Source organism: Ostrinia furnacalis, unplaced genomic scaffold (genome assembly GCF_004193835.3).
Source record: "Ostrinia furnacalis isolate ACB-3 unplaced genomic scaffold, ASM419383v2 OfSCF4557, whole genome shotgun sequence".
Classification (NCBI taxonomy): domain Eukaryota; kingdom Metazoa; phylum Arthropoda; class Insecta; order Lepidoptera; family Crambidae; genus Ostrinia; species Ostrinia furnacalis.
The window spans coordinates 113,088-139,462 of NW_021134796.1; the positions used below are offsets into that span (position 1 = coordinate 113,088).

General features: G+C 36.9%; 2 protein-coding genes and 1 pseudogene across 2 annotated transcripts; 1 reads left to right on the forward strand and 2 right to left on the reverse strand.

Annotated features, from left to right (window-relative positions):
- Nucleotides 1–14,548: 14,548 nt before the first annotated feature.
- Nucleotides 14,549–17,895, forward strand: LOC114359672 (arylphorin subunit alpha-like; annotated as a pseudogene).
- Nucleotides 17,896–18,344: 449 nt separating this feature from the next.
- LOC114359673 (basic juvenile hormone-suppressible protein 2) lies at nt 18,345–21,247 on the reverse strand. The gene is made up of 5 exons (XM_028314147.1): nt 21,133–21,247; nt 20,740–20,843; nt 19,831–20,655; nt 19,555–19,697; nt 18,345–19,476 (listed from the first exon to the last, which is right to left on the reverse strand). The coding sequence occupies exons 1-5, from the start codon at nt 21,209–21,211 to the stop codon at nt 18,627–18,629; spliced, it is 2,001 nt and encodes a 666-aa protein (XP_028169948.1). The 5' UTR covers nt 21,212–21,247; the 3' UTR covers nt 18,345–18,626.
- A 1,586-nt stretch (nt 21,248–22,833) lies between these two features.
- On the reverse strand, nt 22,834–26,300 carry TpnC25D (Troponin C at 25D). Its single transcript, XM_028314148.1, has 5 exons — nt 26,141–26,300; nt 25,587–25,758; nt 24,372–24,474; nt 23,799–23,947; nt 22,834–23,183 (listed from the first exon to the last, which is right to left on the reverse strand). The coding sequence occupies exons 1-5, from the start codon at nt 26,141–26,143 to the stop codon at nt 23,155–23,157; spliced, it is 456 nt and encodes a 151-aa protein (XP_028169949.1). The 5' UTR covers nt 26,144–26,300; the 3' UTR covers nt 22,834–23,154.
- Between the last annotated feature and the right edge of the window lie 75 nt (nt 26,301–26,375).

A 26,375-nucleotide genomic window follows, 5' to 3' on the forward strand; every position in this document is an offset into this window, starting at 1 on the left:
GTATGAAAAAATCTAAACCGCGTAAGATAGATGAAGAGGGTAAAACGGGATCCACGCGTACGAAGTCGCGGGCGGCCGCTAGTAAACAATAATACTGTAAAGTTTCATCAAAATCCGTTCAGTAATTTTTGCGTGAAAGAGTAACAAACATCCAGACATCCAAACTTTCGCATTTATAATATTAGTAGGATATTTTATATTTTATCTTACCAACGACTTCATAAAGGTAGCAGGAAAGCGCTGGATGCAGACCCACAGGTCATTATGGAAATCACTGGGGGAGGCCTATGTTCAGCAGTGGACGTCCTGTGACTGAAATGATGATGATACTACATCTTTGTATTGAATCTGGACTCCATTATTACGAAACTCAAACATTCAAGAACGTTCACAGTTTTCATGATAAATGTAATAGCATTTTGCATATTTTGTTTACCAGGTCAGTACTGTGACCGACTTAATATCAGAGAGACCATTAGTTACACCTTCATATTAGATATTTGTTAACGTACGTTACTGCTTAAAACTTGTCTGATGTGGCTCATACCCACGAGCTGTGTCTTCGTATTAAGTATGGAATTTATGAGCGTCTAATCGTGCGTTTGCCGTCGAAACATCTCAATTAGGGGCCGATACACGCATGTGTATTTAAATGCGATTTTTACGACTGTGTGTAAGCTCCTTAGCGCTGGCATAATACGGGCCAAGTACACTTCAGTGCATGTGGTGCCGTAAAATCTGGGATAAAGTAAAGTTAATCTTTACTACCCACGACATCCGTACCATCAGGTCTTTAGATGCTTATAAAAGTTAGTAAACATAACCGCTAGAGGAACAGGATATTGCTTTAATTCACTCAGTAAATAGATGGAAGGAATAAAAATTAAATGTCATTGGTAAGATTACTTTCAATAATTTACTGGTCCGCTTAAATGCGAGTTTTTTTTAGTAATAAGTAAATGCATGTTTCTTAATTGAAGTAAATACATTTCTACTAACTTGTAAGAGGAAAGTTAAATCGTGTCAAGGTGTAATATTACACACAGAACAAAACCTCGGACAGACAGACAGACTGACAGACATCTCGAAACTATAAGGGTTCCTTGTCAGGACTACGGAACCCTAAAAAAGAGTCACATAGAGTCATCATATTGAAAATTTATAGAACTATGTACTACTTAGGGCTGATTTTTCAACAGTCAATTCATCTTTCAACTGCAGAATAAACTTGTCATTTTGACATTTATTTGCCATACTGAAACTGTCAATGTGCCAAACTTATCTGCAGTTAAAAGTTATCCGACGATTAAAAAAGCAGCCCTTAGTAGCTTTCATTTTCCTAGTGCTTCCTCATGGTGTGAATCATACAGACCATTTTATTAGTACAGCCTACGCCATAAATGTAACTGGTACATTTTATATCTTATCTAAGAACTTATCTAAAATAAAACCCGCTGTTTACGACGTAGTCACTACGTAAGTATCATTTGACGTCATATTTCCCGGTAAGATCATGAAGTCGTTAGCATTTTTAGTGTTCATTTTGTACCTAATGACACCGAGCTTGCGAATCAGCCCATGCCGACGTTAGGACTGTGTTTATACACAAGCGGAGCGTGGAGCGTAGGCGGAACACGTGATATAAACTGTGACAACTTCTTCTTCTTCTTGTCGTGTCGACAAAAACCTATACAATGTCAGCCCAAAACTCCGCTACAAGAGTGGCGTTGTCAGTAACAATCATTAATTCTTCCTTCGTGCAGTTATTTGGGCATGCAGGGCACGACAACATGTGCTTCATAGACTGGGGAACAAAACTGCACTTGCACTCCAATAATTTTACTTAAAAACGCCTCAAGCCCCCCGCCTATGCCTGTCAGTGAACGTAGCCTAAAACGATATCATGCTAAGTGCTTTTTTATTGGCACCACGAAGCTTGCCCGTTGATACACTAATTATCTTTTAACTTCGTTACTGGTATGTTTTTAATTCGTTAATGTTGGTTTAGGGCGAAATAAAATGTGAGGATGTAAATGCCTTGTGCATAATCCTTTTGAAGATTTTAATGTGCTGCTGTAGTACAATTAAGGCTGAGTTGCACCACCTAACTTTGACCGTGACTATAACGATAACCGACGTTTTTCGTATGGAGTTTGACAGATGTTTGACGTTTGTCAAAGTTAAAGTAAGTGATACAACCCAGCCTTAATGGTATGTTTCATCATAATATTTTATAAAAGGAGGGAATTTCTTAAACTCTAACTTGATGTGACGAAAACATTTTGTAATATTTGAAAAAAGGTTTTAAGGTATTAAGACGGGGAATCAAATGGGTACCTAATGTATTGTCTCAGCAGTTTTGACCATTTTATTATAAAAAAAACTGCTCCGATTGCTCCAAATAATAGAGTTCGGTAAAAAAAAAATAACTAGATTATTTTTACTTTCTAGAATAATCGTTTGACATGCTCGTAATCTTGTCAAGCGATTATTCTAGAAAAGAAAAATAATTTAGCTAATTATTTTTATGGACATTTTACAAGTGATTTGTTTTCTACCGAACTCCAATATTTACTATTTTTGGACCACAATTATTATCTGCCGCATTGACTGGTGGGCAAACCAAATCATCTAGATTTGTGTTTAATATAAAATTGGATTCTCTTTGTTTTGAAATATCTATAAAAAATATTACCAACTTACATACTTGTATAGTTATTAAGCCTTGCTTACGAGCTGGTTCTCATCGCTTAAAATATTTTCTGATGGGTGTTACTTGTTTTATGATCGAATAAAAGGTGATTGTACATAAAACGTCCGTCTTCAATCAGTGTGAACTATCAGTGGGTGAGTGATGCTGACGCGCGTCGCCTTTGACTCCGAGTCGCTCAAACGCCAGCCAGTACGGATCGGGCGGTATGTATAGACCGAGTTTCGTTTTATTGCAGATTGAATAAATTATTCGTGTACCACGATCTGGTGAAGGTAACCCAGCAGTAGACGTCATTTGGCTGAAACGAACGAACAAATAATAACATTTGGTATTTCATAATTAATACACTGCTAATCTGGAAATCATTGGGGGAGGCCTATGCTCAGCAGTGAACGTCCTGCGGCTGAAATAATGATGATGATGATACCCTGAAACTTTTAAACTACACTCGAGTATTTTTTCATTTGCGGGCTTCGTCTAATCAATCATATCAGGCAATTTTCAGTGCATTCATTGGCTCCAATTAATAAATGAGTGCTGCAAAATCACCTGTTTGGTGGTATTTTGTGGGGTTTACCTCGGTGACTGTACAGTACAAGCTCATAGCGCTCGTCATCACCATTACCCACTCAAACCGCGAAACTAACTATTTATAGCTTAGATCACGTCTCCTACATCTCTTGAGCGACATTTTAATTAATAGAACGTCAATATGAAAATAGTATTGGCGTAATTACTTACCTGCACAACTGCCTACGTAGTTGTAATAATTTCCCGATTGCGAGCAATGAAAGCCCGCGCTATGAATACGGGTCCATCACCCGTCGGGCAGCGCGCCGCCAGTAATGATTCATTAAGTGCCTCCCCGGGATTAGCTTTTTGTAATTGACCGATGATGCGAGAGTATCACTGCTTTTGTGAGTACAAGTTATGAGAAATTGATGGACAAAAATGCAGGTTTTTTGAAGGCTGATGGTGGAATATGGAAGTACTGTCAAAGCTACATGTTCATAATTCGTTTCAGCCAAATGACGTCCAATGCTGAAAAAAAGGCCTTCTCCAAGAAATTCCAATGCGCTGCATTCAGGCACTTCTCACGACCTTCACCAGATCTTCGGTCCACCTAGTGGGTGCCTGCCCACACTACGTCTTCTGGCCCGTGACTGCCATTAAAGAGCTTTCTGCCCCAGCGAGTATCAGTTCAGTTTCAGCTATGTTCCCCCTATATCGGTCGATTTGGAAACATCCTCGTTTAGTTTTACATACATTAATTGAGATCCTCTTACGCTTCTCACTTACGCCAATTATCTATATGCCTATCATAGCGTTCGTTGACCTTTCGTAAACTGCCTTGTATTAAAGTTCATTTTATTAAGGAAACATGTAGGTAATAAATAATAAATTGCAATAGGATATACTTATTTTTTGTCAAGTTGGAAAGTGTTTGGTATCCCTAACGTATCAAAAATATCAAAGACCCTGAACAAATTGATTATTAAACGCCCGTTTTCTCAAACGATACTTGCTTAAGTGAAGCAGCAAATCGAACGTTGAATAGAGCTCTGTGATTGGTTCCTGTGTCACCCTGTGCGTCCACACGCACTGTGAGACCTCATAGTAATGTTTGTGATTACGGGCGAAAATCATCTGATAATCGTCACCTGTGGGAATCAAATTCAGCACTTTTTCGGGTGTAAAGAATGGACAACGAAGATTCAATGAATCAATATAACCGCCTCTGTGGTCTAGTGGTAAGACCACCTGCTTCAGACGCAGAGGTCCCGGGTTCGATTCCCAGTGGGGGCAGATTTTTCTGTTCGGTTTGGTTGGTGGTAGGGCTTGTTCTAAGTCCGCCTGGCTAGCTACCACCATCTTACCTAAGTCTGTCGCCATAACAACAATGTTCACAGCATTATTGTGTTCCGGCAGTTAGAGGTAAGATAGCCAGTTCCTCCGTGGTTGAGGATTCCGGGTGAAGCTCGCTTCCACCTTCGGCCTGATCGTCACTTACCATCAGGTGAGATACAGGCCAAGAGCTTCCTCGTTGTGGATAAAAAAAAAAAAAATATTCTTAATATTATGTTGAACAAGACGTGTCACCCACATTCTTTTCTTTCTACAAAAAATATCTTAAAAGAAATATAGTTTCTTCTATCAGAACCGTTAAATGGCAATAAAATCCCGACAAAAGCAAAAAACAAAGAACTTGCTCGGCGTTGTTCACATAATAATTTTCATTTAACACATTTGTGAAACAAAATAAATCCATTTCACTTGCTTGCTGTATAAATTGATATATCAAACACTCTTAATCTGAACACAGCAATGCTTTTTATTTCACAAGCGGTACACGGGCGTAAGTAACAAATGCAGTAAAATTAGATAGAGTAGGCTTTCATACTTATTTCTCAACAGGTTTTACTATATTTTGAAACATTCGTGAAATGAAATAATATTTGTTTTATCTACTTACTCGTAAGTATAGAGATTGCAGAACTAATCTCTAAAACCTAGATCTTCATAAATAATGTTGCATAAGTACACACAACCTAATGTCACCCACTGCTGGACAAAGACCTTCCTCATGGATTTTTACAACGACCGATCCTGTGCTACTGTTCAAAAAGATTCTAAACGATTGGTGGTTTGTGCTGTTGCGTTTTTAATCATAATTCTGTCAGAACGAGAGTTTTGGTAAAGTTACTGGTATGTCTGAATTAATTTACAAGAGACGCTTATAACTACAGCTACTTATCATGCAAATTATTACCGTACACAGAAATTACATACAAGTATCAAGCACAGACTAAGTAATTGTTTCCATACTTATGACACTATATTTTAAAGTTTGATAGAGTCGAGTTAGCTTTTCTCTCAAAATTAGTATGACGTGTGGCACGAATCTTGAATGCTCGAATGCAAAGAGTTAGGAATGATGTACTTGATAAAAAATATAATTAATTGCTTCTGTAGTCTAGTAATCTTCTTACCCAGAGTTACCGGATTCGATTCTCACCAGGGGCAAAATTTTCTATGCGGATTCGGCTTAGTTGCTAGTAAAAAGACTATCTATATTAGCTAATGGAAACAGCATCAAAACATGCTACGCTTGTTTCCTCGGTACTCAAGATCCAAGTCTGGTGAAAATGACCCGGAACCCTTATATGGTTCCTCAAGAAAAGGGTTACAGGTCATTTTATGTCTAAGATGCGCGACTAACCCTAGGGTATAAAGGGTGTGCCACCGTCACATCTCGTGTCAATACCTACTATGGTCTCATCATAGAAACTACCGTGAAAGCTGGAGTAGCAGCGGCTCAAAATGGTAACCGGCACAAATGTAGGTATCAAGCCCTTTGGCGAAGAAACCTTCGACACTGTGGTACCAAATTCTAAAGGTTCGTGAATCTGGCAAAGATTGAACATTAATATATTGAATAAAATGGTCACAGGAATTGTTATTCTTTTGTTTTGTGCTGAAAAAGTTCCTTAAAGGCCTGCATAGAATTTTACCTACTTTACTGATTAGCAGTTAATTTTGTTTTCTAACGACGCCATCATTCATTTAAAATAAGCGTTACAGATTACTTAAATACCGAGATCTGCAAAAATGTTAAGTATACGAGAAATGTAAAAATAAAAACATTTTTCATCTCGCATCACGAAATTGCTTTGAATATTTATTTGCTAAGTAGAGCGCTACGGATCACGTTAATTCTTCGCTAAGCTGCGAGCCAAGGAGTTCAGAAAATCGTCGTGTAATTAATAATTTATCAAGCTTTTAAAGAAACGAACGACAGAGGTAATGAGCGTTTTTAAAACTCTCCAGCTCCTGTGGACGCGGGAGTAGACTTAAGAGCCCTTGTAATTCAGAGTAAACGTTCTCCGAAAGCCATTTTGTAAAAATATTTACTAACTTAACCAGCTCATGCAACGTAACGCGAAAAATCTACGCAAATTTCAACTTTGTGTCTTAAGAAATAAGGTCATTAGCTGAACGCGAGTTGTATCATACTTTTGCGCAAGAGCAGTAGCCTAAGGGTGTAAGCAAAACAGTCCAACGCATACTTTAAACGACGTTGTTATAAAACGATTAACTGAAAATCGTGTTCGTATGTCGGGAAGGAATAATATTATGAAAATTAGTTACACATACTGCTCATATTTCAGTTGCAACTTACGTGCTTTAAGTAATTTTGTGTTGAAGACACTTTGCATATGACACGACGCGTTGGTACAAATTTGAACCGTACATCTTCGAGATAGGGTCCAAAGAAGATTCTGAAACTTAGTAGTCATCATCTAAATTGCAAATTTATAATTTCACCGATCAGTTCAAGTCATGTAAGGTGTTGTCTTGAAATATCACTTATTTATGGGTTTAATTTATGTTTTTTTTTGGGTGCATATTTTTACCGCAGCGCCGTCATATTTTTTTCATATTTCGGCGTTTTGTGCATAACTTTATCATTTATTTCGTAATGAATAATGCACACAAACACGTTTTTGATAATTAGGTAGTTTGGTAACAGCTTTCTTTTTTTAATTAAGAATCAAACGAACTTACCTGGTAAAGTTTGATTCCAATTATGCGAGGGTCTCAACCGAAGACGATTAATAATTACTTGCAGCATTACATGAGATGATGCTATCTTCGTCACACCTTTAGAGTTATAATGTAAGAAAGCATTTTCTGTCCTACTCCCACCTTGCACCGACTGGCAGCCCCGCGTCACCTGATTTCATTATTTCAAAGTTTGTGTTATTACAAATATATTTTTTATTTTTGTTTATCTGTTTGGGTTGGGTGGGATAGGGCTGTAATCGTCTTCGGTTGAGACCCTCGCATAATTGGAATCAAACTTTACCAGGTAAGTTCGTTTGATTCTTAATTATACTTCGGGTCTCAACCGAAGACGATTAATAATTACTTGCAGATGTTTAGAGCAAAGTAATGTAAGAGATAAGAAAAATAAAAAATGTATGTGAGAAAAAGACGTGAAATTATTTAATTTCTCAATTTACCAAACAAGTTAAACAACCTTATTCTTAAATCATATTAAAGATAATGTTACATTTATCGTTCTCTTAACGATGTTAATAAAATAAATGCAATTAACCTTTTGTTTTATTTAACAAATCATGTACCAAATATGGCATTAACAAAATCATTTTCATTTGTATCGATTACTTCTCTTCGATAGTACTTAATAAAAACATTAGAGGAATTACTCCAACCCGCTGCCTTGCGAACCACTTCCAGACTAACCCCGGATCTGTGAGCGGCGGATGTAGATGCCGAGCGAGTACTATGTGCTCCAAATATAGAAATATCTAAACTATCTAGCAACACCTTTTTCACCCAATGTGCTAATGTTTGAGAACCAACTTTTTTGTGATGTTTTCGCACAGCAATAAAAAGATGTTCCTCCGCAGGGATCTGTCTCAAAGAAGAGGTGTTTGCTATGTAAGTTTCAACAGCCAACGCGGGACAAATACTGGGATTTTCACGGATATATGGCAATCTGATGAGTGGTTGGCAAGAACCGGGCCTCGATGTTTTTATCAAGTCGGTGATCTTAATAACAATGGCATTGACTTGTTTTGATATATTATTCAATTTGATTAAACTGATAGTTTGCATTCTTTGAGCGGAAGCAATAGCCAAAAGTGTGCAAGTTTTATGTGACAAATCAGCTAATGGGATATTATCGTAAGGATACATATTATGTTTGTGTCCCATGTTGAATTATATTTCGGATTTGGGGGAGCAAGTCTATAAACACCTTTAAGGAAACGGTTAATGTAATAATTAACAGTTACTTCCGTACCTAAAATTAGTGACAAAGCTGATCTATGAGTGTTTAAACTGCTGTAACTAGTATATTGCTCTTCAAATTTTGTGGTAAGGAATGATAATACTGTTGAACTATTAGCCTCGTAAACGTCTAAGTTATTCTCTTTGTAAAAATGCCACCAGGATTTTATGGAACTATTGTATTGATTCAATGTGTTTTTTGCAAGAGAAGCCATCATTATATTTAAGGATTCTTGAGGTACACCGCGTTTAATCATTGATTCCCTGATAATTTGGCTGCCACCAGGATAAGACTCGCGTGAAGAGGATGGCAGGTTCTGAAAGGAGAATATAATAGGAATTCATCAGGGCCAAAGAACAACTTTTCCGATAATACAAGCTTGGACCACAATGGATACCAAGGTTGTGATGGCCAGTAAGGCACCACTACTATCCCCGTTGCTTTGTCTGACAAAATTTTTTCCCAGGACTCTAGTAATTAAACAGAATGGGGGAAAGGCATAAAAGTTTATATTTCGCCAGCCAAATGTGAATGCATCTACAACTTCAGAATATGGATCGAGTTTCCATGAAGCATATCTACTACATTTATAGTTTTGAACGCTAGCGAAAAGGTCAAATTCGGGTTTTCCTAATGATGTGCTAATTCGCAAAAAGGCATTATCTGAGATTTCCCACTCTGTATCTATATTGATTCGTCGAGACTCGCGATCTGCTTTTATATTATCACAAGATCTAACGTAGGATGCGAACACAAAAATATTTCGGGACTCACACCACTGCCAAATCTTTCGTGCAAGATCATTCAAATGAGGATGTTGGACACCACCCATTTTATTTATGTATGATATGGCAGTGGTGTTGTCTATTCGTAGTAAAATATTACAATTCCGTAAATCAGTTGTAAATATTTTTAGTCCATAAAATGCGGCTTTTAATTCAAGTTCGTTAATATGAAGCACAAGTTCTGTCTCTGTCCAGTTTCCGTTGGCACTTTTACCACTGCATGCAGCGCCCCAGCCGGTATTTGAAGCATCAGTAAAAACTTCAAGTGAATACTCGTTATTTTTACGGATGTTAGCAAATGACGTCATTATGTTATCTCGCCACCATAAAAATTCATTTTTTAAATTTTGTCTTAATTTCATTTGTTTACTGTAATTCTCAGAGTAATTTAGGGCCAAAAACTTCTCTCTTTCAAACAGTTTAGTGTACATCTAACCGTAACTGACAGCTGGGCATGCGGCGGTCAAAAGTCCGATAAATTCAGCAAAAAATCTTATAGTACATTTGGTTTTACACATAAGCTCTGTAGCTCGACTTTTTATTCGTTGTTTCTTTTCCTCTGGTAGGGTAATTATCATGTTTCTAGTGTCAAACATAAATCCTAAAAACTTGCAAAGTTGACTTGGTATCATTACACTTTTATTTGTGTTTATTATGAACCCTAATGATTCTAAAAGGGATCTTGTAGTGTTAACATTTGACAGGCACTCGTTATATGAACTACCTAGGCATAAAAAATCGTCAAGATAATTTACTGATAAAAAACCTGACGTGCGTAAGTTTTCCAGAACGGGTTTTAGTAGTTTTGTAAAAACAAATGGGGCAGTGCAAAGGCCGAACGGAAGAACGTTAAATTCATATAATTGTGACCTCCAGCGAAACCGTAACTTTTTTCGGTCACCCTCATTTATAGAAATCAAAAAGTATGCGTCTTTAATATCAATAGTTGACATAAAATAGTCTTGGCTTAATAATCTAAGTGCAGTGCGATAATCTTCCATTTTAAAATGATCTGTTTTAACAAATTTATTGAGCTCTTTTAGGTTTAATATGAATCTATGTGTTCCGTTAGGCTTTGGCACTGTNGGCACTGTAAATATTGGTGAGACAAATTGTCCTTCACAAGATGTACAAGGTGATATAAATTTAAACTGTATTAATTCCAGGATACATTCATCAATAATCTCAATTTGAGACTGTGTGTTACACGCATTATTTTGAGGTTCATTTATTTGTACAGGCTCCTCGATAAAGGGGATTTTGTATCCTTGAACCCAATTTAAAATTGTACGATCATTAGTGAGCTCACACCATCTGTCATAAAAGTGAGTCAATCGACCAGCAACGCATACCTGAGGACTTTCTCCTATCGTCTCCTCGTCTGCTGCCGCGCGTGGTTGGTGGAGCGGCGGCCTCGCGGCGCTTCCAGGCGGCGATCCCTCGGCGGTCGGCGCGGTGCAGGGGTCGTCCGCGGCTCGACCGCTGCTGCTACGCGCGGCGGCGCCCCCCTCGAGTTTAAAGCGCCCCGAGGCTGTGTTGTTGTTGTCGGGGCCCTATACGTAGGACGTTGAATCTTTTGTTTGATTTCCGACCCCGTCTTGCTTATTGCCTTCGAAGACTTAATGTGATCTGATAATGCGGAACCAAAAAGATGTTCGTCAATAGTTGTATTTTTGACAGTATCTCTTATGTCCTTATTAAGAGTGCTCAGTGCCGCATAACGCCTGGATTGGGATTCTTTATAGTGGCTGTCGCATATGAGTCTGCCGGCGTCACTCAATGCCTTTATTATATCTTGAGGAACAGTACTATTTGATGCCAGGGCCCAATTCAAAACTCGTCCTATAGCAGAGAGACTACTAGCAAGTTGATTTTGCTTGCTTTGGCTGTATAAATCTTTTTTAATGTTCGTTTCCAACAGAGCTGCTTTGATTTCCAAATTGAAAGTCCTTGGGTTTTAATACAGTAACACATTTAAATTTTGTCCGACGTGTGTGCCTCAATTCCGTGATTTTTACTTTTGTGCTCCTATATCACTAACAACGCACAATACAAACACCCACGCCTGATTCCCATAAACTAGCAGTTGCACTCGAGTGGTCGAGCAGCATAAAAGAGGGATCAGTCGCTTTGAGGAGCATTTTTCAGAGGTTTGAAATCACTCAGAATTTTTGGTCACTGGTCATTTCTCAAAACGGTGTGCGACATTAATAATGTTCATTAAGTATTTATTGAGATTACTGCTGAATTAATTAAGTATTTAACTGATATCTGCCATTACGTTTGGTAGAAATCGTTGTAATTTATAATATTTTCGAGTAATTTGATGAAATGTGATTTTTCCTCAATTCCGTGGATCTCAATTCCGCGGAATATGGGGCATCGAATTGAGAAAACACGTACACCGAATTGATATTAAATGAAAATAGATACTTTTATTGTGCTATAAATTGTTTGTGTAACTTAAAATAATAATGAAATCAATAGAGCATAATAATAGGGTGAACTACCAATCATTGGACCGTACCAGTCATTGGACAGAAGACAATAAAACTAACTTTTTGAGGTTTCATTAAAAAAAATACACTGCTATTGCTATCTTATTAAAATAATTCTTCCAGGTTCTTCCCTCGACCTTCATCAGATCGTCGGTCTACCTAGTGGGGGCCTGCTCACTGGTCTGTGGTTTCCACTCGACAACTTTTCAGTCCCAACAGACATTATATCTGTACGAGCTATATGCCCCGCCCACTGCTACTTGATTTATCCAATTTTACGGGCTATGCCGGTCACTTTGGTTCTCTTGCCGATATTCACTTTTCTGATTCTTATCAGGCTCATAGTAAGCGACCAAGTTTCACATCCATACACCATCACTGGCAACTCACACTGGTAGAAGACTTTTGTCTTAAGACGCTGCGGTATTTCAGACGTAATAGCGAAGCTTCCCGATCGATGCTTAGCTGAGTTGAATTCAGCGATAGACCTCTTTCTCAAAGTTGGACCTAACTATCTGGACTCTTGTCCCAGGTATACACAATTGTCAACAACTTCGAGTGTAGTCTCCAACCTTCAGAGGAGTGGGTGCAACACGGACATTTGACATGGTTTTTGTCTTGTCCATGTTCATTTTGAGACCCACTTGTTGAAAGGCTCTACGGAGGCCATGACTCCGATATCATCCCCGATATCGCGACTCCTTGGTCTTCTGAATAATCTGCCGTAGCGTACCTGTGTGTGTACCATAATACTAAAGCCTTTTCGGAAACAAGCTTGTTCGGAAGACTGGAAGTCGTCGAGTCTGCGAGCGTGATGATTAGTAAGGACTCTAAAAATAGCTTGTAAACACGCCTCATAAGTGAGATGACTATAATGCTATAACCACACTTCTGTGCCATGCCGAAGGCGTTTTTTCTTCGAGAATGACGGAATTGAACTGCTTCTGTAGAGCCTTTAGTACCGGCGAAGCTCAGCTATAATGCCGTAACACCTGGTGCCTTGTTGTATTTCAGCTATTTGAGTGCCATTTTAATCGTGTACAAACTGACGTCTGATATAATATCTTCGGTATAGTGTCAGGTCAATCTAGCTCTTGGGTTTTGCAATATTTGTTTAATTTTTAAGGTTAAGGTTAAGAATAAATAAACAAAGAGACCCTGTGTTATGTATTTATTTGTTTTATTTAAATAAAATTAAAATAATATATAACAATTAAGAATTTATTATAGTTCCTTATTAAAAAATTAAACATATTGATTAGGATTTTTGTTTTATTCCATTGGTATTTCAGACACATAAACCTAAAATGAACCATCTAACTAATAGACCAGCAATCAGATATCAAAACGTTTTAAGTATTTATTATATTAATTATTGAAATACATTAGGTATTTCTTCATAATGTCATCAATTCTTAGTTTGCGGAACGATTTTTATGTTTGGAGATTCATTTCTCAATTCCGTGATTCATTTTCTCAATTCGGTGCTCTCTCAATTCGATGCTTAACATTTCTCATAAACCACTTCACAATATTTAGTGACAATGCTATTTTGACATTCAGAATGGAGTAACATTTATTTTTTTGTATTGAAACTACTTAAAAAACTAAATATAAATTTTAGCACCGAATTGAGAAAAAATACACCGTACAGTAGAAATGCCCTTATGATCATTATCATCATCATCATGTTATTTTGTATTCACAACCCTCTATAATTAAAGAAATAAGGCAGATGGAGGATGGGAGAGTAGGCCAGATCGTCTCTGGCCGGATTGCCACTACCCTGATGTTCCCATGTTAGGAGTCCATTTGTCCAAACTTCACAGGAGAAAATAAAAGCTGTTTATTTTTCACAGTTAAGGTACTAATTGAAATATAATGATGTAGGTACTAATAGAAATACAATGATTGATTAGATTTCAATTAGTAGGTACCTTAAAATTAAATATGAAAAATAAACAGTTTTTATTTCCTTCCTCCTGTAAAGTTTGCACAAATGGCCATAAGCAGTTTGAAAATTAGAGTGACGACATGTTTAGCAAGCAGCAGCTACTTCGCCCGGGTAAAAAAGTATTGCTTGTAGTACAAGTTATGAGCTGTTGGCTTAATCTAAAATAAATGGCGGAACAAAATTTAAACGACACAAATTGCGACATTGCGTGAGTAAATGTTACTTAATAGTGTTATTACTATAAAGTGTGTTAAAACAAACATACTGTATAAATAAACCTGAATCGTAAGTACACCCTTAGATTACAAGTACATATAGATGAGGTTTTATTTCTGCGTGTGTGTGTATGTATGCGATTGTCTACTTTTGAATAGGTAAATACCTTTTATATTTTATTTAATGAGTTGATATGAGTTTAACAGTTATTGAATTTTTAAGATATTCTCTGTTTGGGTAAAGTGCTAACAAACTTTTATTTTCTTTTAGTTTTGAGACGTGCCTTATTTAATTGAACAAATTGATATAAATCATTAAATTATAGAGGTACGGGCCCATGTAGGATAATTGAAGCCTACCGAATACAGTGTCTATAGTTTTAACTGGAGTTCTATGAAACAATCTAGCAAAAACTAACAATAATATTGGCAGATGACGCCGCAGTAATTAGCCAGTTTAAAATGAAAACGATAAGAGATACTTTAGTACTTTTGCTGTTCAACAGAAACTATTATCATCTAAAAAAGTGAGGTCACCCTTATCACGAATGTATAAAACTTTCGGACTTAGAGTTTGAGGTACAGTTGTCTTTCGTCGTCAACACGATGAGGACTGTCTTAGTTTTGGCGGCCCTTGTGGCCCTTTCTCTGGCCGGCACCGTCCCTAAGAAATTCGTGAAGACAAAACCTGGTAAGTTAAAGTACACTCTCTATCACAGCAATTAATATTAGTGGGTTATTTCTTCCCATTCCCTGAAAAGGTTCAACTGTCCTTGAAGACAATAGAGTCTTGATCTTCAGTCGTTAATGAGTTTGATGATGTGTTGTTAATTCTTTAAGATCACTTTTACTTTCCCCTGGGACGAGCTAGACCTTCACTGGTTGGGCTTTTATTGCCTGTCAAGATGTAGGTCCTAGACACATGGGAATTGATGCCATGGGAACGGGAATTGGAAATAGTTCCATTCTGAGTCGGTGAAGACTTATGTAAAGTCTTACTTCAAGTACTTACATAAGACCCAAACAACCTATGGACCCTGAACACTTTGTGGTACTATTGTTGTTTCATAGTACATATGTATAAGTTCGGTTTTCTTTAAATAACCGTTTGCTACCAATACACTTAAAATGTTATCTACTTAGTGAAAATTAACTAACGTCAAACATTTCCTTTACAGTGGATAAGGTGACTGTGGAACGCCAGTACAAAATCTTGGAGCTCTTCGAAGCCATCAAGCAAGTCAACCCTCACGCCGAATACTACAAAGTTGGCAAGGAATACGACATTCAAGCCCACGCTGCCAATTATGTAAGTAATATAAAATTACCTACTATCCGTAATATCATGCCTGTCTGTAATTTGCCAAAAAAAAAAAACTAAGCCTAGTCCCTACGAGTACATTAAACATTCAAACCATAAATAAAAATAACCGCAAAATAGAATTAAAACTCGATTTTCGAGATTTTTTCTAATCTGCTGTATTTCATTACATTACAGGAAAACCAAGCGGTTGAAACATTCTACCACTACTACAACAATGGTTACTACAAGAATCAATTTAGCTTCACCATCTTCAACGAGGAGATGAAGGAAGAAGCTAAGGCTCTCTATGATCTCTTCTTCTACGCTAAGGACTTCGAAACCTTCTACAACACAGCCGCTTGGGCTAGATTCCACGTGAACAAGAGCTTGTTCGCTTACACCTTCTACATTGCTGTCATTCAGCGAATTGACGCTGCTGGATTAGTTGTGCCTCCTTTCTACGAAGTTTGGCCCCAGTTCTTCGCCAACACCGATGTATTCGAGAAAATGTACTACACGAAGGCCAAAGGATTACCCTATGAGGAGTACCCCGAATACGGCATGTATGTGGAAGGTGACAACTACGTTGTTTATGCTAACTACTCAGACTACACTTACGGATACGGCAATGACGAATTCAAACTGTCGTACTTTACTGAGGACATTGGCTGGAACACATACTACAACTACTTCCACTCCGTCTTCCCCTTCTGGCAGAAGAGCGACAACATCGCTATGGGACCTTTAAAGGAAAGGCGCGGTGAAATATACTATTCCTTCTACCAGCAGCTGTTGGCCCGTTACTACCTGGAGAGACTTTCAAATGGTATGGGTAAAATCCCAACATTCTCATGGTACCAGCCCTTCAAGTACGGATACTACCCTCATATGGGCTACTACTACTACCCATTCGTCCAAAGGAGCGACCAGTACATTATGCAGACTGAGCAGAACCTGGATGACTTGAGATTCGTCCGCAACTACGAAAGCATGTTCTTGACTTTCCTTGAAAAGGGCAAGTTCGAAGCTGTAAGTAGCTAAGATATTACTTAATTTTTTTTTAGTCATCAAGCTTGAGTGATATTTATGAAGTTATTTTTACATTTCCAGTACAAGTACCAAGTCGACTTCCGTAACTCCAAGTCCATCAACTTCGTCGGAAACTTCTGGCAGACCAACGCCGACCTCTACGAGAAGATCCCCCACAGCAACTACTACCGCTCATACGAACAGGCGGCTCGCCGCATCTTGGGTGGATCGTCATGGTCATACAACAAGTGAGTTCAATATTATGTATTTTGAAGTTTAGTTCAGGCATCTGTTTAGTTGTAATAGACGCTATTTTGCTAGGCGCTAAAAATGTAGTCTGATGCCTGTCGACTATACTAACAATCATTATATACTAAAACCATGCTAACCACTATGGTGTTTGACACTACTGTTGCGATATTAGATATCTTATTCCAATAGTTAACTGGTAGAAAATGCTCTATGGCACTAAGTTAGCATCATCTACAAAAATTAAAGTGACAGTGAAGACTAGGACATGCATAGACTATATACATGTTCTAGCATAGACATGCACTAGAGAATCGTCTTTTGAAGGTGAACATACCCAGATTCAAAATAGACCAGGAATCGAACCTGAAACTTTATTTAATTTTACTTTTTTTTACTTTACAGTACCGTATTCAAGCCTTCGGCCCTGGACTTCTACCAGACGTCGCTGCGTGACCCAGCTTTCTACCAAATCTACAACAAGATCTTCAGCTTCATTTACAAGTACAAGCAGTATGTGCCCGCCTACACTCAGGACAATCTTCATTACGTTGGCGTTAAAGTCAAGGATGTCCAAGTTAGCAAGCTGACCACCTTCTTCGACTACTTCAAATTCAACGCATCCAACGCCGTCTACTATTCCGACGCTGAATTCACCGCTCCTAAGAAATCATTCTTGGTTGCTCAGCCACGTCTGAATCACGAACCCTTCACCTTCAAGATCACCGTTAAGTCTGACGTTGAAGAAGAAGCTACTTTCAAGATCTTCGTTGGACCTAAATACGATGAGAAGGGCTACCCTATCAACCTGAAAGACAACTGGTACAACTTTGTTGAATTAGACTGGTTCAAATACAAGCTTACAAAGGGCGAGACCGTTGTTGAGCGTAGCTCTGACGACTTCTTCCACTTCAAGGAAGATTCTTGCTCGATTCAGCAAATCTACAACCACTTGGCTAAGGGTGAGCTGCCATACGACATGATGGAGAAGTATGACGATCTCCCCAAGAGGCTTATGCTGCCTAAGGGTACAAAGTCTGGTTTCCCTCTGCAGTTCTTCGTCTTTATTTACAAGAGCGAGGCCCTTCCTAAGGAATGGGAGCCTATTAAGGACTACATGCTGGATGACAAGCCTTTTGGTTATCCATTCGACCGTCCCGTACCCTGGTATTTCGTGCAGCCTAACATGTACTTCAAGGATGTTGAGGTCTACCATGCCAACGAACAATACCCGTGGTACAACCATGTAGCTTACAAAAACTGAACTCGATAATTTTATAATTAAGTGATGCCAAAACTACAAACTATTAAATAAGTTACTTAAAAATATTCATTTGCAAGTTTAATTTACCTGACCCTAAATCTATTAATATGTTAGTTAATAGTCGTAGTAGGTATAAATAAAAATAGGTAACTATTATTATTTCATTCACAAGTACCTAAATATTCAATTAGGTAGCAAGTTGTAGCACTTAACTGCAGCACTTAGCTATTGGATTGGTTAACAATTTACTGTATCTCCAAAGTCCATATCGATGCAATCCCTACTGGTTTTATGAACACATTATACTTTTAAAGAGTGCAGCAAGGTTAACATACGTAGGTGGTGCCATTAGAAAATAATACCTTTGGTCAACAGTCAACACAAATGGTGAAGTGTATTACAGTAGACATTTAATACTCGTAAAATCCAGTAATCCATACAACTTAATATTTAATCAAATGGGCATGAAAACAAATAACAACTAAAATTTAAATAAAAACAATAACACACAATAGGTAGGTATTTAGTGTACCTATTTCTTAACATCATTTTATTTTTTCTTAAGCCAATTTGAAAACTAAACTGAAAGTGGAAACTTGGCAATCTTGCAAACTAAAAAACATTTCATAGTGAAATACTGTTGAGAATGTTGAGATCACTAAAACAGTTTATGTTTCCTTACAGTCACATTTACTTTACAAGACTGCCAAATCCTGTAGGCAAAGATTTTTCATTATCTAAGTTCAACTAGATGTTAAAATGTTCCTAAATTATAAAAATTTACAAATATATTTGAAATCAATATAAATGAGGCGAAAAGTAGCCATTAAAGTCAACATCTAAAGTCTTCATGTGATAAACAGTAACATTGAAAAATCTATAATTAGGTGCAGAGTCACTGTATGATTCAGCGTGTTTATGGAAAGGAAATCCTAATGGCTTACTATCGATCTCACTAGAGAATTGGTGATAAAGTACAGGAGTTATAGTTGCATCTTTTTCAGTCAAATTGTCGTCCTCAGTTATCATTACAAATACAGTCAAATTAAGACCAACCTCTGATCCTTTCGGTAGCACTAAGTTTCTGGGGAATTTATAAATGTTGTAACCATTCTCGTTATCATTTTCAAAATCATTTGCACTATAGTAGACATATCGCTCAGATGACTCAGGGTCCCAGATAATGTTGTTGATTCCTTCTGTCAAAGTGTAACGATAACTATCAAGTTCGAAAAATCTAGAATGTGAATCCCAGCAGCTGTATTTACAATGAGGTCCTAAGAACAATCTTATAATTACGTCTTTAGTAGCTGTTGATACTACTGTAAAATTAAAATTGAAAGGCAAATGGTTTAATTTTCTCTGCCGTGAATAAATGTTATTGTTAGAGATTCCATTATGGTTAGATGTGTCTCCCTGTAGAGCTTTGTTTAAGTTTATTAAATTATAGTCAAAAATTGTAACCAACTTGGAGGATTCAAATTGAAGAATTTCAAACTCATTAGTTTCGTACTTAGAAATATCAAGAGGTTCTGAGTTATTTGTGAATTCTGAGAAATAATCAAGTCCTCTTTCAATCAAGGACCAATAAACTGGATCTCTTAGCGTTGTTTGAGGGTGGTGAAGTAATGATGGAGTAGGGTTGTATCTGTAAAAAATAAAAAAGATGTACCATATTTATAATTTACCTGTGAAAAATTGGTTAAAGTAGAATTTGATAACTCACCTGTATAATGGGTATCCGTTGTTTCCATAGCCAAATATGGATCGCACAATTTTAGCTGACTTGACTCCATCCAAATTAGCTCTTATTAGTTTTGTCATTAAGCCTATGTAATTGTCACTGGACATTTTTATGAACGTCCCATTCTGCTGAAACAAATAAATCAGTTGAATAGAAATAAAAAGGTATTTAAATAAAGAAAGGAACTCTCAAGTTGTTGTGTTGATGTAAAAATTACAATCCCATAGGAAAATAATGATAAGATCAAAGGTAACGTACCAAAAATACAAGTCCTCTGTAAATACATTCTTTTATAGCAATATCAATGGATTTCAAATAGGTAATGTTTTCTTGCATATCACCAAGTATAGATGACCTCGTTGGAAAGGCTAGACCATTTTCGTAATATAAATATGGATTGTATTCTGGTTCACAGGTTTGTTTTGACGACTTTACGAATGCAGTTCCAAGGTGTTCTTTTTCCAAGCGGTATCTCGCCAATAGTTGTTGATGAATGTAGTAAAAATGCTCAGGGTGCTTCGGATTTATCTCATCTAGCTCTTCATTTGGCATCCAATATGGGTGACGAAGGTGAACTCCGTAATAATAGCTATTTAGAGTGGCATCATCTTTGAAATAGCTAATTTTTTCGTCACAGCCGTTCAGTGGAATGTTCCATCCAGAATAATTGCTGTTGATAATAATCCTCTTATCAATTCTGAATACTTGGTTTTTCAAGTTACTGTCACTAAATTGGCCATTATTATTTTTGATAAACATCGCTTTCATGATAGTTTCACCGTTGACGAAGTAGTTTGGTTTGAATATGAAAGGAGGCAGTAAAGTTTCTTCCGATCCACGACTGATGCTATACAACGATGTCAGGCGTTTTGCGTAGTCATACATATCGCTGTTTATATTTGCATTGGCCCATTTCTTTATTTTTTCATAGTCCACTCTATTGTATATTCTAGTATCACGAAGAAGACGAAACAAAGCGATTGCAGCATTTCTCATGTCATCATCGTAGATGTTGAATGTGAGTCCTTTTTCAGTCACACCTTTTTCTACGTAATCGTTGAATGTTATAAAGTGTTCGTTGTCCTGAAATTCAATAAAATCGTTATGATAATTTTCAACAATTACGACAGTAAAGAGTAATTTAAATAAAAAAGCTCAAAATTTTACCTTATTATCTATGTTTGGTATATGGGAGTCTGTGTTTTCATTTATGATTTGCGGCGAATATCCTGAAGGAATGATTTGTTTGAGCAATAAATCTGGAGAAAGGTCTGGAATAATAAATATTTATGCTGTGAATATTATAAAAATGTTGGTATGTACAATTTCAAATTATTCTCCAGACTACACTAGTTTTAATAATTGTACAAGTAGCAAGAATGTTTTCTTATGAACCGAATGAATTTAATAAAACTATAGCAGATAATTTATACTTTTCGTTTTTTTACTTAGATATTTTAACGCCATAAGCGCCTGATGTAGATAATCTATATTATTGCAAAATGTTACACCACACTCAAGCCAAACTACACCTTCATTGACATAAAAATACAAACGTACCTCCTTCATGAACAATCGCTCGAAATTCGTCCGTGGGGACCGCCAAAACAGTCCCCAAGTACAATAAACAAATCCACATTCTGTTTTGCAACAACACACTGACCGAGCTGGTCAACTAACAACAATGATTAGCAAACGTGGCTTATATCTGGATGAAACGTAGCTCTGTTTCTCCTTATCCAATTGAGATCCTGGTCCAATCGTTTAGAATGGGGATAACTTTGGATATTCGCATACAAAAGTACACTAATAATGAAAAATTTGCATATTGAATTATATAAAATAAAAACTAATGTTTATAGAAGAAGCTACCTTTCTAGAAAATGATATCGAAATTATATTAAATACAAATAAAGGTAACGAAACATAGATGACAGTAACTGCTGAGCTTTTCAATGCTACTGTAGAGGCTACAGTAAACATAGAAATTAATTCCTTCAAGAATATTCAACCAGTAACAAACGATTAGGAATTTTGAGCATAATAGTACCATATAATCTCAGGAAACAAAATGCAATTGGTCAATTTTCCAATTGCGCGCGGTACTAATTTTGGTTGGGATGAGCGGCGCTACGAATACTCGTACTTAGTACAGCTAAGAGACAATAAACATTCTCTGCATGAACAAAATAGATGATTCGCTTAATCCGGTCTTGTTAGTGTCTCTGTCATCCACATTAACTGCCTAGTAACTGATGACTTTAGCTTTAGAAAGCTGTGGTTTGTAGGCATATTTTGTAATGAATTTGAAGATAAGTTTTCAGGTAAGTTCTCCAAATTCAGAGTATTAGTCTTTGTTCGTGCTGACTCTGACATTGTATATGTGCTACAATCAAAGAAAAAATGTACATTTGATTAAACACAAAAACCTTTATTAGACACAGTGAGTTTGTACTCAACAGTTGCAGCAAAATATGAAAATAGGTTGGTCAACATTGCACCAACAGGCCCGCAATTATCGTGAGATGTTCTCAAAGAGCATGATATGTCAAGTCACTCTGGTGTTCCGCGGATACCCTTAATTGTTGGCATTGCGCATAATTTTTCGAGGGGACACCGACTTCAATTTTGAGTGTTTTATAGTAACTATTATGTAACCACGTTTGTTGGCTAGCTAGTGTACATGATTCCTTAACAAACTTACGTAACTATGCGGTTGCGGTGCACTGGGGTCTAGATTGTCGTATCCGTCTCGAAGCGTAAACTAATCATGCAGATACGAGAATAGACTTCGCAATTGAAAAAAATTGCTTCAGATTTGTTCTTGATTGTCTTTTCCTTAAAATTTTCCTCTGGCATGCACGTGTGAGGGACCCATGTATATTTATACAATAGTGCGGTCATTAGCTTCGAAAATGTCTTGATTTGGACAGTGGCAAGTGTTAACACCTGGTGCAGGTATTTCACAAAAAGAGGTATGTTTATGCCTGCTATCTATCTGATAGTAGATATCTATAGAAGTTTTGTTTAGTTTTCGAACTGTGTATGTTTTTACTCTCCGTGAAATTATGGTGTTCCACAAAATAAGAGATTATGATGTTGAATGAAGTGTCTCCCACAAAATCAAGCATAGTGTAAAACAAGAGAATCCCATGTTATAATACAAAAGGTACGCTCCTATTAAGTCATAGAAATAAAAAGCTATGTTATAAAATATTGCATTTAATGTAGAGTATAGTAAATTAATAAGTACTTTTATGGTTTTTTTAAGTGCAATGCGTTATAAATATTAGCATAAAATTGCGTACAAAAGAATCCGTTAAGTGTGAATTATTTGGCTAATAATTCATTGAAACGAACTCAAAAAGACCCTGGCCTCCTCAGGCTTATAACGAGATTATTTTAACAAGTCCCTATCTATAAGATAGATAACAATAGTAATAAAATTTCATTTTACAACCATGCTAATACCGCATTCAATTGTTTGTACTAATACTGAAGTCATAAAACTCCTTCAAAAGGTATACAATACAAAAATTAAATAATCTCTATCATAATACTAAAGTAGTATCGACAATGTGTTTAGTCTCCAGTCATCATCTCCATGAATTCTGAAAGGAAAGAAAAAATGTGGTCACAATATGGAAAATATGCATACAAAATTGAAACCATGTTCATTAATTGTTTTAGATAAATTATTTTTCTTGAAAAACACGCTTAATGCAATTTATTTCAATTGATTGATCAAACTAATCGAAACACTTTCAGTTTCAAATGCGTTCGGTAATAAAGCAATATACAAATTGTTATTGAAGAAAAATAATTGAATTTAGTTGAACTAGATTAGGTATGAACTAAGAAGACGCATTTTTAAAAATCTAACTCGCTCTATCATTCGTTGGGTTTGATTGGAGGCCAAACTGTAGATCCTGGCTACACAGGAAGTTGTGGAAACGAAAGCTTAAGCCCGTATTCACAAACATTACTATGAGGTCTCACAGTGCGCGTGGACGCACAGGGTGACACACGAACCAATCACAGAGCTCTTCTATTCAACTCTGTGCGTTCGATTTGCTGCTTCACTTATGCAAGCATCGTTTGTGAATACGGGCGTTAGTCCCGCAAGCGATCACGATCCGTGCAAGGGATGAAACCTCTGTTTTTTGTGCCAATGTCAAGTGGAAAGTCTTCTTTATTTTTATGGTCAAAGTATAAAATCAAATTACCATCGAAGTCGACGGTGCCGGAGCCGTCAGTGTCAATCTCAGCGATGATGCCGTCGAGGTCGGCGTTGCTGAGCTTGTCGTCCAGCGCGGCCAGGATCTCTTTGAGGGTGGAAGTGGTGATGTAGCCGTTACCTTCACGGTCGTATAACCTGGAATTGGAGAGAGACATGATGTTGAAAGAATGTTGGAAATACATCTGTCACATTTTAGAATAATAATCTCATCTCATTCGTAATGTGGGGTTACTTTCATTTTAATAACAATATTAAATATTTTGGTATCTACACTAAATATTGTATTAATATTAATTATTTATATTAATTGAGAAGGTTTTACTTTCAGCACAGTTTTGCCATGACACAATAAGATAATCATGAAAGTTCAAAACAATACCAATATTATTAAAATGTATTATACTTTTTGTATTCGTCAATGATTATGGTCTCATTTTATTTAAACCTCTATTCTTATACCACATCTTGGGACTGGTTCACTTTTATTTGTCAATTCAGTTAGACCTATTCAATGTCTTGTTTTTGTTGGTAATTGATGTGTTATTAATTCATTACCAACCTGAAAGCTTCTTTCAGTTCCTGTTGCATTGCCTCAGCGTCCTCTTCTTCCAAGAAGTGGGAGGCGATGTTGCAGAATCCGTCAAAGTTGATTTTGCCGGAATCTAGAATTAAGGAAAAAGTCATAGTATTAAACATCTGGAATATTAAGTAAAACAAAATCCAATTCCAATCAACTGGTAAATAAACTGCCAATGCCAGTGCAAAAGCACGTGTCAGTAATATCTATCAACATTTTCATGAAACGTTTCATGAATAGCCTTTACTCGAATAAAAGCACATCACAACCTCGCGCGTTGAAACTGTATAATCGCTGTAAACCTTGGCATTCCCTTATGCGATCGTTCCTTCTTTCAACGGTTTCTTCACAAATAGCTAAATCAAGGCAACTGACGCGACTCAAACACCGAGGGGAGACACGGTACGGAAATAACTTCATAAGCGCTTAGTGTGTCGCGAGAAAATATTTCAGAATATCCAGAAGTGTTTTGACGTGGCACGTGTATTTCACACTTTTATCGCCAATTCTCTTCAGTTTTATGTGTCGCGATGATCGATATACACTGAGCTGCGGGTACGAGCTTTTCTTGTTTTACGAGTGTTTAAACATTCAACGGAAAGGTCACATTATAAACAAGACGCATCTTCCCATCATCTTTAAAATATAGCACTTGACATACATCATACAGCCACTTCAAGAGTTTCTAGATTGACAGGCTTCAAAACGTTCAATGAAGATGCAACACTGTGATTTGCATCGGCACCGTAATGGAACCAGTTAGCCGTTATTGATGTTGCCTAGCCGTTTCATGTCTGAATATGATTGAGGATCCACATTCCTGCAGTTTTATACGAGCGGCATATTTAGCCTGATGAATTAGAGAAACGTCATTTTTTTTAAATTATTTTATGAATGCCGTTCTTTGAAGTGAATGCTTTGCGTTTGCATTTTGGAATCTCGGATTTCTATATTTGACACGCCAAAAAGCATGCATTACGCGTAAATGATTGTAATAATTAAAAATAGATGAAAAAGGAATCAGTCAGTACAAATCAATGACGCAAAATTTATTTAGGAAAAATTCGTATGAATTTCAATGAACTCTCTTTTTTTAGTTTCTTTTGATTAAAGCACTTTATAATTGTTAAGGTTAGTTTAATATTTTCTATTACTATTTATATCAATAAAGCCTATAATAAGAGAATGTTGTCTTACTTTCTGGGTCATTTTCATCGATTAGGGCCTGGAGTTCTGAGTCATCGAACAGCTGTCCCATGGTGTTGAGGATCGTGGAGATCTTCAATACGTCGATGTAGCCCGACTTGGTGGTGTCGAACATCTGGAAGGCTTTGCGGAGCATCGCCATCTTCTGATCGTCATCTGTGTCCTATGAACATGGGATGATGGTCAGTAATTGCCTTTTGAATTATTTTTCTAGGTATGGTATCCCAAATATCCTAGAGAGACGTGAATTATCATCTTAGCCACAAATAAAAAACTTAATTAAAGTGTTTCATTTTAAAGTTATTATAGTAAATTAATTATTAAACTGTAAGACACATTTTTACAGCACAAAAAGACTGGCACATTTCAATCTTTTCAAAATAAATTACTGGAGAAATAAAATTGAAAGAAACAAGCATTAAAATCCTTCAGATGAAAAAATCCTCATGAAGAGCTATTGTGTAGTCCTCAAATTTTACATCCATTTTCCGTCAACAATTTCACTTCACTTCACTTAAACTTAATCACTTAACACTGTTCCTCACCATTTTGGTTGTGTAGGGGTGGCAGTTGTAACAAGAACTGAACCTGAGTGCGAGTGCTGTTACACTGGATTTTGCGTTGGTTTGGCACCCTTATTTATAGAGCTTCCCGACGAAACGTGGGATTACAAAAATAAGTGAAAACAATCTCTCTCCATTCCGCCTGTGAGGTGACGACGTTTTGTCATCAGGACCTGTGTAGAACTTTTGCCAGAACTTGCCGTATTATTTACAGCAT

What these genes read in the sequence shown, in the direction of transcription:
- TpnC25D (XM_028314148.1), bottom strand. An exon ending in CGATGAAAATGACCCAGAAA is followed by an intron (nt 24,475 to 25,586) that starts GTAAGACAACAT and finishes CCTTAATTCTAG; the next exon opens with ATTCCGGCAAAATCAACTTT. An exon ending in CGGCACCGTCGACTTCGATG is followed by an intron (nt 23,184 to 23,798) that starts GTAATTTGATTT and finishes CTTTCCTTTCAG; the next exon opens with AATTCATGGAGATGATGACT.
- LOC114359673 (XM_028314147.1), bottom strand. Translation starts at nt 21,211, where the DNA reads ATGTGGATTTGTTTATTGTACTTGGGGACTGTTTTGGCGGTCCCCACG. An exon ending in TACCAAACATAGATAATAAG is followed by an intron (nt 20,656 to 20,739) that starts GTAAAATTTTGA and finishes ATTGAATTTCAG; the next exon opens with GACAACGAACACTTTATAAC. An exon ending in ACAGAGGACTTGTATTTTTG is followed by an intron (nt 19,698 to 19,830) that starts GTACGTTACCTT and finishes TTGTTTCAGCAG; the next exon opens with AATGGGACGTTCATAAAAAT.